The sequence below is a fragment of the Cyprinus carpio genome, chromosome A21 (genome assembly GCF_018340385.1).
Source record: "Cyprinus carpio isolate SPL01 chromosome A21, ASM1834038v1, whole genome shotgun sequence".
Taxonomy (NCBI): Eukaryota; Metazoa; Chordata; class Actinopteri; order Cypriniformes; family Cyprinidae; genus Cyprinus; species Cyprinus carpio.
The window spans coordinates 9,099,838-9,114,473 of record NC_056592.1 but is presented as its reverse complement, the minus strand read 5'-3'; the positions used below and the strand labels follow the sequence as shown (position 1 = coordinate 9,114,473).

General features: G+C 34.6%; 1 protein-coding gene across 1 annotated transcript in view; it reads right to left on the bottom strand.

Moving 5' to 3' along the window:
* LOC109059302 (retinoic acid receptor RXR-alpha-A-like) overlaps window positions 1-4,552 on the bottom strand; it is a 141,176-nt gene extending 136,624 nt beyond the window's left edge. Inside the window, exon 1 of the mRNA XM_042778858.1 lies at window positions 4,416-4,552. Coding sequence (XP_042634792.1) covers window positions 4,416-4,446 — 31 coding nt within the window. The 5' untranslated portion in view covers window positions 4,447-4,552. The remainder of the gene's footprint in view (window positions 1-4,415) is intronic.
* Between the last annotated feature and the right edge of the window lie 10,084 nt (window positions 4,553-14,636).

Sequence of the window (14,636 nt, the reverse complement as noted above, 5' to 3'; positions counted from 1 at the left end):
CTGTCTAATATATTTGATGAATAAAAGGTTAAAAGGAACTGCATTTATTAAAAAAAAAAAAAAAAATTCTAATAATATATATTCTAATAATATATTTCTCTGTACTATCACTTTTTATCAATTTAACACATCCTTGCTGAATAAAAGTATTGATTTTATTTTAAAAAAAGAAAGAAAAAAAAATTACTGACCCCAAATTACTGAACAGTAGTGTATATTGTTATTACAAAATATTTATATTTTTAAAAACATAGGGTTTTTTTTTTTTTTTTTTTACTTTTTATTCATCGAAGTATCCTAAAAAAGTATCACATTGTTCTGAAAAAATATTAAGCAGAAGAACTGTTTCAAACTTTGATAATGAATCATCATATTAGAATGATTTCTAGAGGATCATGTGATAATGATCCTAAAAATTCAGCTTTGCATCACAGAAATAAATGATAATTTAAAGTATAATAAATTTAAAAAACAATTATTTTAAATTGTAATAATATATCACAATATTACATTTTTTTTTCTGTATTTTTTGATCAAATAAATGCAGGCTTGATGAGCAGACAAAACTTCTTTCAAAAACATTAAAAATAGTAATGTTTCCAAACTTTTGACCTGTACTGTATATATATATATATATATATATATATATATATATATATATATATATATATATATATATATATATCAAAGACATTAAACGGAGGAACTCTTAATCATAGTTGTTATATCTGTACTATGCATTAGTCACCTACTTGTAACCCAAAATCGGGTGATATTAGAGTATGTATCCTGCAGTATGGTTACATTGCGTGGAGGTTGGGCACCCATGCATGAAGGATGGTTTGGGCTTTGCTGGCGTGATCTTCTGCCCCATGGATTGGCTGCATGATTCTCTCCTCCCAGCTCAGTGCAAGCCTGCATGGTGAGCTGTCAAAGTTTATTACAGTCACACACTTCCACGATCAATACAGTCTTGTCCCGAGACATACAGTGAAAAGGAAGGATGGAGAAAGAGGAAGACTAGTACACAGAAATAAGACACATGGGGCAGAAAGAACAAGGGCAGGGAATGTAGTGATAATTTGTTCATGCCTCTTTTGCAGCATGCAATACAAGACATGCAATCTCTGAGTGTATAGAAGTGCATAGTCAGCCACACTGTCAGAGTTTCATAGAGACATATTAATGAACCATTAAGAACATTGTTCTACTAAGCTGCAGACAAATCTACTGGTTAATGTTGAATCTGGCTAGTGAGCCCCTAAATGACTCTTTGACGAAATCTGCTCTGCATTTACAACAAAAATTATAAGCTTTTGAAGCTTTTCTTTTCTACAAGCTCTGGCAGAGGGACAACCTTTCTTGCTTTCTGAGCTCTGAAAAGGTCCTAGGGTGTGGCAAAGCTTCCACACGCCTTCATCTGGGGTTTTGTGTGATTCTGTTGGCAGACGATTGTGTCACTTATGAGACAGCAGGATTTGTGTGGCTATGGGGCAGATGGAGAGATTTATAGAGCTGCTAAACAGGAAAATGAGCTGACAAAGCATGCTGAAATCAAGCCCGGTCTAGACTGCAATCAGCAAATCTTTGTGAAATTATAGCCTGCTAATTCTTTAGCACATGACATGCGATAGCCAATGAGGATGATGAAAAGAGCAGATAATTATATGAGTGAATATATTTACAAAAACCTTCACCCTGATATCTAAAAGAGGGTATCCATTTTAATATGTGTAATATGTATAAAACCAATAATATGTATAATATTATAATGTGCAGTACTATATATTAATGTTTTAAAATGTAATTTATTTCTGTGATGGCAAAACTGAATTTTCAGCAGCCATTACTCCAGCTTTCAGATGATCATTCTAATATGCTGATTTGGTGCTAATTATTATTATTTATTATTATATTATATTCTTATCATCAGTTTTGAAAACAGTTTTTGCTGCTTATACTGTAGTTTTTTTTTTTTTGTGGAAACCATGATACATTTTATTTTTCAGAATTATTTGATCAATATAAAGTAGTTTCTGTCATGTGATCAATTTAATGCACCCTTGCTAAATATTTTTAAAATATTATTTAATATTTAATAATATATATTTTCTTCCTTTTTTCTTTCTTTTTACCCCAATCTTTTGAATGGTACTGTAAAGTAATTTTTTAAATATTATATCACATGTATTGTATTTATGTCCAGAGGATTTTGTCCAAGAATATAGCAAAACAAACCAACACACACCAACACTCTCCATCTGGGCTTTGGTATATACTGACATGTGTATCTATAGACCACAAATAATTGTTTTTCCTATTGGATCACTGCACCCACAACATGCATGTCTGGTCAATTATTCAACTAAAGGCTAGTGGTTGTTTTTTGCACCTGAGATGTTGCAAGACGACCCAAATCTATCTACTTCTGCAGTCTGAAGCAGATCTTCAGTCCACATCTCATCTTACAGTTTAGCCCCCTGAACAAATCCCGCATGCTCAAAAACACAGCTTAGGATGCAAAAAAGCTTCTCAACTAAATGGTTATTGAATATTAAATATACTGATGATTTAAATCGGAAAAAGGTGGTAGGTTAGGTCTCAAAGGTTTAGTGACAGCACTAATGGAGCTAGAATGTGTAAGATGTATTTTGAGGGTGTGAGAAGAGCCGGATGACTTTGAAATTAAGCTGGAATACAGAATTCGATTTCCGAAAGCTCTCAAAGCATGTGTTTTCACCTCTATGTTCTTGCAATGCACTATCCCCATTAAAATCAATGGATTTACCATTCCCTTTAAAGCAGGGGTCTTCAAGGTTTTTCAGGGCATGGACCACTTAGGCAATAAAGGCATGGAGCAGGGACCCCCAATACAAAATGTGTCAAACAAAGCTATATATTAAGCATATAACCTTCAATATAACCCTTGCTCTAAAGAATCTAAAAGGTCCATCATGTCCATCTGACATTCAGCAGGTCAGGGTGAAGCGTGAAGCTACTAACGCCTCACAGAAAACCCTCTCTGGCTTTTGCAACAGCAGTGGCCTACATTCCAAAGAGCTGTGCCAGGCCTATTGCAAAATCAATACTCAACAGCCTCTCTTAACAAACACTCTGGCTCTTCCCAGTGGTATGAGAGCCACAGTCTGCCAAACCTCTGTCAGACTCATATTTATGTGTTAAGTTTGAATTCAGCATTTTCCTTGTTCTCTATTTTCTCTTTCTTTTTGTACTAATGGATGAAATCCTTGGCCTTAGAGTGGCAGCAGAGCCAAACAGCCTGGCCTGCGGTCCAGCTGTTACAAAAAACAGTGAGGATCAGCCTGTCTTCCCTTGAAATGTTAAACCTGTGGTTATTTAGGTGGCTACACACAAAACACTGCTATATCAGAACAAACCAGATCATTTCAGGGCACATAAACGTATAAGAGTATATTTATTGTTCAAAAGAGCAGCAGTGGTTCGCCAAATAATTTTCAAACAAGTCCAAAATATTACATTCACGGCTGAAACCTGCACAGAAAGATTTAGTATGCCAGAAGAATGACCTTTACAAAGTCCAAGTAAAAACTAGCTCAGTCACCGTCCAGTGGCATAAACCAACTTTAAAATGCCAACAATCACTTGCTGGAAAATACATCATCGCCTCGTGACATAGCTTTATGCTTGAATGCTCGAGTACTGTACAATTTATCAAATGGTTTAAAAGGTTTCCAAGAAGCGCTTTAATGCAGCTGCAATTATCACAAACATCGACACATTTAGAGTGCAACAAAGTACTTAATTATATAATTAAATGCAGATGTTATGATTGCAATGGATAAATGTAAGTGCAGCATGTAGCAGTCATGTAATACAACTGCAGCAGCAACCAATATTTTTACACGTTCGCATTTTCTCCAAGCAAAAACCTACCACTGGATGAACACAAGTTACAGTCAAATGAAAGCATTTCAACTACCTTGTTTTCTTAATAAAAATAAAACATTTGGGTTACAGTGAGACATTTACAATGGAACTGAATGGGTCCAACTAATTGTTTTGTTTTTAAGTGTGAAATTTTTGGTTAGGATTCTTCTGCTAAAAACATGTGTTTATCATTTAAAAAAAGCAAACCATTCCCTCATATTAATACATGTTTATAAAAGGATTGGGCCCATTCACATTCCACATGTACTGTTTATAGAGTGCCTCACTTCACTTTCAATTGATTGGGCCCATTCACTTCTGATGTCCTGTAAGTGCCTCACTATAACCCAAATTTTTCCTTTTTTTATTAAGAAGTTTGTATTTTTTTTTGTGGTCCCAATCTGAGAAAATTCCTTAAAGCCCTGAATGCTGTTAGGCAGGATTATTAAGTGCAATAAAAAGCCCACTTAAAAACAATCAAACATATCGCACCCTTTCAGACTCACCCATGTGTATATCAAGGCAGAAGGGATCCATGAAGAAAAGCTACAGCTGATAGATGCTTTGTCTGAATGATGAAGGGAGCTATGCCAGCCTGCAGTGATCTCTTTAGAGAGAGAGCTTCTCTCCTCCTGACATGTACCTAGAACAAAACAAAAGGTTTCTTTGAGACTCCTCTCAGAAACACACATCCATGAAGTACCTTCCCCCCCACCCCCCTCCAAGCGGTCATTTAAAGAATAGACTGTCCCCTGCTGCCGATCAATCTGTTAAGAACTCTCCATTCTCTCTGAATTAGGAAATCCTGGCTTTCTTCCATTGGAAAGCTATCGAGAGTGAGCACTGCAGGATGGATTTCCAAAACAAGATTTTCTCATGCCAAGTGGCACCTCTGTGTACAATTGAATTCCAGTAAGGTTTGTTTTTCTGTTTGTTCTAAGATTTAAAGAGCAGGAAATATGATTAAATCAGGCATGCTTGTGCCATTCAAGCTGCTTTTTTTAATTACTAAAAAGAAAAATATATAACAAACTACAATGATGTGAAGCCTATGGGAGTAAATGTATTTTAATCATATCAATAACATAATAATTGGGTCTAACATGCACCAAAATAGGCAGCATACAAGTACCATAATATTATTTTAATACATGTACTTGGCAAAATTTCTATACATTTCTTATAATAATGAATTTCGGTCTGTTCCTCAAACAAAATATTATAAGACATCATAAAACTTAGAATATATAATAATAATAATATGAAGCACATTTATTGACAACATTTGAGTTTTTTTTTTTTTTTTTTCATTTTGGACAAAGACAACATCATTCATTTTTCAGGTACTTCTTTAACAAAACAACAGGACTTCAGTACTCTGATATGACGCATTCTTAATAAAAGAATGAAAGAAAAACTAATTTCTAAATAGACACGTGCATCAAAAGTCAAGCTGGCTTATGCATAAGTTAGATGGAGAAGAAATCAATTCTGCACAAACCATGAATCCAGAAAAGCACTCAAAAATGGCTATAACAGAGTACATTTGCTGCATAATATTTCAACCTCTAAATGAGGCAATTAACTAAATCGCCTTGTCTTGACAACGTAATAAGGCAAGTGGGAGGAATGGCACAGCAGAGAAGCTCTTGGCCGGCCTGACCCCGGTCCAGGCATCGCTCCGTTCATAGGAGCACTTCAGTAACCGGCCGTGTGACCGCACTCACCAATGGAGAGGACAAATGGGCCACTTTAATAACCAGAAATGATTCAGGAAAAAGGCTCAATGTGACAGTTAGACACATTCAACAATCAATCATCAGCCTGCAGAGGAAAATGAAGGAGGGAATTAGGTTTTGTGTTAGTTATCACATGACTCAGCATTCAGTACAATTCTGGTTTACAATTCTAATTTGTTATTGTGCAACAGTGACTTTGCAGCTTATCTTTAGGTCCAGATGGATTTTTTGAGTATTTTCTACCCTGATTTTTAGAGAAAAAAACCCACTGCTTATTCATAATTTACTTCCTGTGTGTCCACTGACTGAAAGGTCTAGATGGGTTTTTCTTACATGTCCATGAGCCAGGGGCACAGATGTGCTCGTATGTCTCCTGAAGGTTGTGTAGGCACAGTATCCATCAGTACCATCTGCTGTCTACATAACATCACAAAAGAAAGAGGGTCAGTAACCAATCACGAATGAACATTCCATTGCCTTATATACTGTACTGTATTAGTTCAAACTTCTTTATTTTTGTATTATTATATTTGTTTCTTGGCTAAAATGTCACGATCTGGTCTTTATTCAGTCAGAGAGGTCCATTAGAGACATTTCAGTATCTTAAGAGGTTTGTTGACATTGTTTGTCATTTTGACCTTTTATGAATGACCCACATAATTCAAGGATTTAATCAAAAGATTCGATGCTTCTGCATTTTCTGTACAGTATGTACCTGAAAGTAAAGGAAAAAACAACAACATACCAATTCTCATTGTTGACTGCTATTAGCAATCGCTCTCGATGCCCCCTGAAATTACTTTATTTTTCATCTTCTTAATTCTAAGAGGGTTGAAAATAGACAAAATTACACAAGATTCTCTGAGTGCTGAGTGCATGGAAAGAAAATGGTCATGTTTAAGCAGAACAAGCTAAAATAAGAGTTGTGAGCCAATAAAGTTTTTTTTGTCAGCGTGTTTTGACCAGTTGTAGTCTAGTTGACGCGCACACATGCTAGTCGAGCTACAATCACATTATCCAAATCTGTTACTCTGACTTCATTTTAGCCGGACTAAAACATGTACATGACATCTAAAAAAGACAACTTACTGTTTTATTTGTTGTTGTTTAAAGCAATACCAGGTAAAATAAATAAATAAATAAATAAATTATAAAATAAATAAATACTTTTAATAATTTATTAATTATAAATTAATAAGCATGCATTTAATTAATCCAAAATTACTGCAAAGACTTTGTTGTTACAAAAAATAAATAAATAAATACAATTTCAAATGTTTTTTCAAACACTGGGTTTTCAAAAATGGGTTTCATAAAAATATTAAGCAGCAACTGTTTTAAACGCTGAAAATAAGAAGTGTTTTTAGATCATGTGACACGGAAGACTGAAGTAACAGGTGCTGAAAATTCAGCTTTGCCACACAAGAATAAATTGCATATTAAATAAAACACTATAAAAGAACATATAATAAACAGCCATTTAAATTTGAAATATTATTTCATAATAGCACTGTTTACTGAACTTTGCAGACTATATGAGACTTCTTTCAAAAATATAAAAAAATAAATTCAATAACATTTGACCAAAATTCTAAAAAAAAAAAAAAAAAAAAAAATTCCAAAGAGAAAAGAAATTACTTTGGCAGCTTGACTGAAATTGAACTTGTATGTACTGTATAAACACACGTACAGAAAGCAGAGAAGGTCCACAGGGGACTTTTTCCTATTAAGAGCCTTTGACATTTCTAAGGGGAAATAAAAGACCAGTAAAGCTTGTTTTTGAACAATGCTCTTGGATTTTTCATCCAACAAAATGGGAAAGTGTGATTGACTGCCAAAACCTGAGCTGGTGCACGGTGGTCCATCATTCAAAGTAAGGTTTTTGAGTTTGTGATAAATGATTTAATATGTGTGCATTCATGCTTGGAGATCTGCATATTTGCATATTTGAACAGATCTAACTGAAGATAATCAAACTTGAAAATTACGGCCAGTAATGTGGGGGGGGGGGGGATGTCTTTCTTCATTGGGCTGGAGATGATCTTTCTTCATTGGGCTGGAGAAAGAAAGAAAAACAACAAAAAAATATTTTATGTTTATACTTCATATGTTTTCTACAACATAGAGCAGTGACAGAAGAGGAGGTCTGGTCAGATGTGGCCTCCTAGAGAGAGCCGGATGTTTGAGAAAGACAATATTGTGAGCCTTGTGATCGAAGCCTGCCTCATCAGAGAAAGAGAAAAAGAGAAGTGAAGAAACCACATCTGTTTTCACTCAAAACAATCAGCATCAACACTGCAAGCAGCTTTCTAAAGCCTGCCGAGGGATGGCTCATGGCTGAGAATTTAGAATTTATATGTTTTAGTTTCAACACAGATTGAATGTAATGCATACGGACGTGGAATCCCAATCAGTCAAGATGCCCAAACCGAAGGAGGCTGTTGAGCAGATCTCACCGTGGGACATTAATATGAATGGAGCCCAGCTTGATGGATGAGAAGATGAGAATTGAATTTTTCACTCTGGATTTAGCAACTGGATCACTTTCTGGAACAGAAATGGTGAAATGAAAAATCTTGAAAAATCTTGTCCACACACACATATATTACATTCACTGACTAAATGTAAATCATTCCTTTATAATATTTGAACATGCTAGCTTCTACTCTGTTGCATTGTTCAGGTTGGAGGCAGTCAAGGAAACTCAATTGTGTGTTGTGAATCACTTGTACTCATAGACATTGAATAAGAAAAACTACTTTTCTGCTGCTACTGTGTAAACTACTGGAAGTCTGCTGAGCCACAGCCTTTTAAATTATTTGAGGAACACTCTCTCTTTAAAGCTGAATTATTTACCCCTATTTTATGAAGAATCTAGCCAGCTGGTCTTCCATTAGTCGGCTCATTTCATGGACCTTCATGAATGTGAGTGTGTGTTGACTTCGGTCCTTACACTGCCCACTTCAATTAAATCAGCCCTGGGCTCGTGTTCCAAAAGGAATGAGGGCTGACTGTCCTTATGCAGAGGTGGAACACTTGTCAGCCGGTGCACGTGTTTGGGCTCAGTGGCCTTCGCGGAGATGACAGTGATCCAGGCCTGACCATGAAGAACAGTCTGTTTCCTGAAAACAGCACCTGGTGGGTGATGAATGAGATGGAATAAAACCTAAATTAATTTAATTAAATTAAATTGAGTGAAATAACTTAATTCAGACGGGATTAAATCAAAATAGTAACAGATACTGATTCATATTTCAATATTACAAAATATTTTTAATATTACTTTAGTATTATTGTATAAATTAGAGCTTATTAACAAAAACCTTATTATTTTAAATATGCAATATACACATCAAAAAAAAAAAAAAAAAGAAATATATATATATATATATATATATATATATATATATACGTATTTGTGTGTATAGTGTGTGTAATTTACATACATTTGGAGTATGTACTGTATAAAACTGAATATTTTTAAAAACAAAATAACTGAATATATTTATTATCAGTACATTTAATTTGATTCAGTTTCATACATTAACTAATTGAATCTTGATTGTTCCACAGCAAGTCATATTCATATTTTTTTTTATCGGATTAAATGTAATTGTTTTCACAAGTAACAGAATTACGTTTATTCTTAGCAATTTGAATAAATTTGAAAATATGATTAAATAGATGCAAAAACTTTGCCATGATTTTTTGGTACATAAAATATTACTTATTAAATCTATTTTTAAATATTGTCAAAATAAAATGATCTTATAATTATGCATGTGCAAAATAAATATTATCAAAATAAAACACGTCCAAACAGGTACAGTATGTTGCTTTTTGTGCGGAAAAAAATGTTATCTTATTTATATTGGTTTGATTCATTTTCAATAAACTTCTACAATGCAATTATGGGATTGTGCTCTCCACAAAGAATACATGAGATGCTGCCTTTGAATTTGGCCAAAATCTGTTTATTTTTTCCACAACTGGTGTTTTCTTAAAATGCTGCCTATAAAGGGATCTAACAAGGTTTTGGAACAGAGCTAAATAAACCACAGCCTTACCCTCCGTCTTCAGCTCAGTTTGTGCCCATGAAGCAGAATTACAGTCCCAGTCGGACAAGGCCTAACAAATAGATGTATGTTTTTCTCATTTACTGAATATCTGGCACATAAATGAAAGAAAGTGTGTATGGGGAGTGTGAGCCCCTGCTCAGAGCGTCCTGTCACTGTAGCATGGCTAGTTTAGCCCCTCTCATCTCCACTGGCAGAAAAGCCAATGAGACGAATGGACAGAACAGATCAAAGGCACCCTGACTGTAGGACTGAAAACCACTTTACTGTGAGGCATCTGAGTAAAATAGGATTCATATTTTCCACAAGGCCCTGTTCCCTGGATCTCCTCCCACATAAGAGAAAAGAGGTGAAGACCAAAAAGAGGGAATGAGGTGAAAATCAAAAGTAGACGAGTGTCTGTGAGAGAAGACTGTGCAAACACATTCTTTCACACATCATTTCTTGTAATTGATTAGGAATTCGCTCATCTGTTCTGTTTTCAATTTCACAGCAAATCTATGAGACAGCTGAACCAGTCTGAGCCATTATCATTTTCATTTTTCACTTTAATCACACCAGCAACTGCAAACTCGAAGCGAAAATGTCCACAGAAGAATTTCCATATTTACTGTCTCTCCCAATCGCAGGTGGAGATCATTTGTTACCAGTCATTGCCTTGTACAAATCACTTTTCACAATTGGTATGTCATATTTTTGATTAGAAACATACACAGAGGGTGGGATTCACAGTGTGGGTCCAATGGAACAAAATCAATGGTGGGAGAAAACGTACTGGCCATAAATATTTTGGTAACACTTTACAATAAAGTCTCATTAGTTAACATGAATTAACTACCGTTAACATACAATGAGCTATGCATTTGTTACAACATTTATTAATCTGTTAATAAAAACACCTATTTGTTGTTAGCTCATAGGTCTATTAAATAATATTAACATATACAATGTTTGATTTTAATAATTATTAGTAAATGCTGAAATTAACCTTAACATCAATAAATTCTTTACATTAATTTTTCATTGTTAGTTTATGTTAATTAACTTAGTTAACTAATGTTATTGTAAAGTATTACTAATATTTCTTATCTGCCAAAAAAAAAAGAAAAATATTATTTTACAAATATTTTGGCTTTTTTCATTTATAAATAATAATATATATATTTATTTATAAATAATTTTGTTTATTGTGAAACTGACCATTTTTTCTTCGCATTTGGTCCTTGGTCACTGTTAATTTTAGACCTAGGGTGTATCCTTACCCTCTACCCACCCTGTGAAAATAATTTTGCTTGAGACTGATTGCGCTACCTTGCACTGCCATGATTGCTCAAAGCTGTCTCCCATTGGCCGAGCAACTCCTTTCAAAGTAACAGATGTCTCAGACCCAAGGACGAACTTCTAATGACAACAAAAACCAACCCACCCACCTCTTCTGTCCCACTCCGACACATCAAATTCACAGTATGAGTGATGTGGACAGCGGTGAGTTGAATTCACAAACTAGCACTTAAAGGCTGCTGTGTGCAGTAACGCACCTTGAGTAGGCTATTCATCATGCCTGCTATTTGACAGCAAAGCCATATGTTTATCGCTCATCTTCAAGTTGGCAGGTGCCCTTAAGTCCTTGATTACCTACAGCAAACAGATTTGTTGTATTTATTCCTTTAAAGCTGTAAAGTGAGGCTGAGACAATATCACACAAGTGCACTCTGAGGGTTATTTAAAATGCATTCAATAAGTATCAGTGCTAACATGATTTATATTCAATGGTTTTGGTATTCTAGGGGAGTGTTTTAAGTTAGGAGTATTTTTAGTGTGATGGTTTAGAGTACTGCAGCACTGTTCCAAAGTCTACTGAACTGCCTTGCTGCATAATGCATACAGACAGCTGCCTTCTATAGAAAGCATTAACATTTATAATGTTACCTTGATTTCTTTGTCAAATAAATGTTCTTTCGAACTTTCTATTCACCAAAGAATCCTGAAAAGTATCATGACTTCTAAAAAAGCATGATGTTCATAATACTAAGAATTTTTTGTTACATTTGTACATTAATAATAATAATAAGACATTTTTCTTGAGCACCAAATCAGAATATTAGAATTGTTTCTGAAGGCTCATGTGTACTTTTTCCTTATTTTGTTCAAGTAAAGGGCTAAGAAAGCAAAAAAGAAAAGAAAGAATCAGAAAGTCTGTGTGGATGAGGGAGGTTTTGTTAGAACAGTTTCTTATTAGTTCTTTCTTTATTATTTTTCTTTCTTGTACTTGCAGTCTTGGATTAAGGTCTGCCAAAAAGCGGCATGTCTTTTCTCAACATCATGACTTTTATTAAACTCATGGGCTATTTGCTGCTTAGTCACAGTTTATTAAGTACAAGAAATGAATGGGGGAAGAAAATAGAACTGAAGATATATAAATGTGATGAATAAATTATGATTACAGGTAAGATAAACAAATACTGTCTAACTGTAATATTATTGTATCAAGTGCAAAGTGCAACTTTGCTATATCTGCTTTAAACATTCATATACACTCAGGACTTCTGAGGCCATGTATTCCATTTGCTTGGGTCCTGATCTAACCTCAGTACGGTAGCTGTAAAGCGAGCTTTGCTCTCTCTCTCTCTGATGCCATGGGTAATGGATGTCTAGAGCCTTTTTTTGTAAAACTTTAACAGCTGACAAAGTGCAGTTAATTTTTCATTTCCCTTAAAGGCACATCACTGACAGCATATTGGATGTCTGCTTGAGAAAAGATATAATGAGATACAAATGGGTCTCTGGACACTCTCCTTTCTCACTCTGCAGGTGTCTGCTCTTATTTGATGGTCAAAGACTTAAGTATGGGTGTATAGATAAACAATTAATATAAATCCAAAGGTAATTCAAGATCGCATCCCACGGGAATGGATTGTTGTTGACAGCTACAATACAGAAAACAGATAGATATACAGACAATAGACAGATTCTTCATCAGGTCTCTTTTTGAACACTGAAATTCTTATCCATATGGTTTTAAATGTGCACATGGTACAAAATTTACGAATCACAAATTTATGAATTTATAGATCTCTTAATGTAATATGACATAATTCTTTGCTAATCCATTATGTGGTTGTATATCAATGACTTACACAAAACAATGGAAAGCAACATGACTCATACCATCAAATTCCCGCCATATGCCTTGAATGATTGAGTCATTCTCTCTGATGGAAAAATGCAGAGCCTGGTGTCAGTGTAAGGAAGTGGGAGTCTGAATAAGAAGGGTCTCTTTTGAGAACAGGTCTGAAGTTTTTCCTCATTTTGCTCATCTAAATGCCTGTTTTTAACAGTAGCGATGAAAACACATCTATCACTGGTTCTTTCCATTGTATTAAATCATTGCCCAGAATTTTTCTAACCTTTTTTAAAAAATTGAGCATGTCTCAGAGCGCCCAGTTGTTTTGAGTCTTTGTGAGGGATTTTTTTTTAATCTTTTTTAAGAGGAGTTGAGAGTGGGAACTGAAAAACCTAACTACTTCTTAATTTTATTTTGAGTGAAAAAGGAAAGGCTTTCACTGGTAAGACAAGGGGAAATGAGAAAAGCGAACTTTAGAATAATGAGATGCTGAAATATGGGGAATATTGTGGTAGGAATTGAATATAAATTGCAAAAAGAGATGTTAAAAATGAGAAAGTGTGAGTGGGTACACAAAAAGAATGAGAATGCAAAAAAAAAAAAAAAATTAAATAATAAGAAGGGGAGAGAAATGGAGGGAGAGGGGCCCCAGACAGGCTGGAGCAGGTCAGCGCAGGAAAGGCTGTTTTTGCTGAAAGGGAGGAGAGAACTTGCCAAGAATAACCTTCTTTGCTGTCATGCAGCCATTCAAGAGAGGCACAGGGAGAGAGAGAGAGAGTGTAGAGAAAGAGTGAGAGAAACGCCTTAGGAGCTAAAAAAAAAAAAATCACATGGATGCCATCTCTCTCTCTCTCTTATTTTCCTCTCTATCCCCTATTGATTCACCCACCCATTTCCATCTTTCCACACTCTGTAGTGTCATCAAACCAAAAAATGAAAAAAAAGGAGAGAGATCTGTCTGTACAAGCACTTATAATTTCATATTGTGAGTATTAAAAACAAATGAAGTTTGTTAAAGTTCAGTTTAAAGTGAAAGTCACTGACAGATTTAACTTAAAAATACAGTTCAGTCAAAAATTGTCATTCTGTCGTCATTTACTCACCTTCATGTCGTTCAAAACCATATTATTTTCAGTCCTCAGTGGACACAAAAGACGGAATGTTGATGGATGAAATGGCCCGGAACTTTCAAACTGGTTGTGAAGCACTTGTTATCTTCAGCCTATTCACCATAAAACAATAAATAATGTATCCAAATAATAAAAATGACAACCAAAACATCTGAAAGAAAAACAGCAGGTTTTTCTAGTGCTAATCAATATAAATAATTATTTAACAATTACAAAATAATTATTTCAGACATTATTATTCATAACAGCCCATTTTACAGAAAAAAAAAAGTTTAAAGAACAATGTTTTAGTGGAAAAATATTAGTAATTCTTGCTTTGTTCTTCACTAATCTCACAGATCTGATTAGAATACTTCATATCTGGTCTGGCGATAACATACGGTCTAGACACAAAATTTTTCAGCATATCCAAAGCTGAAATTGGATGTGAAAATTCCACATACGCAAATGGTCAGAACTCCATGCAGCTCACATACAACTCTTCCCTGGAAATGAGGAAATGAGGAAAAGGAACTGCTTCAAGAATCCAGAACGATCTGCATTGAAAGTATAATGTATAATAATTAAGCAATGAGCTAAGAGAAACTGCTATATTGTGAAAACAGTTCAAATTAACAATAAAATACATTTACAATATAACAAAAGATTTCTATTTCAA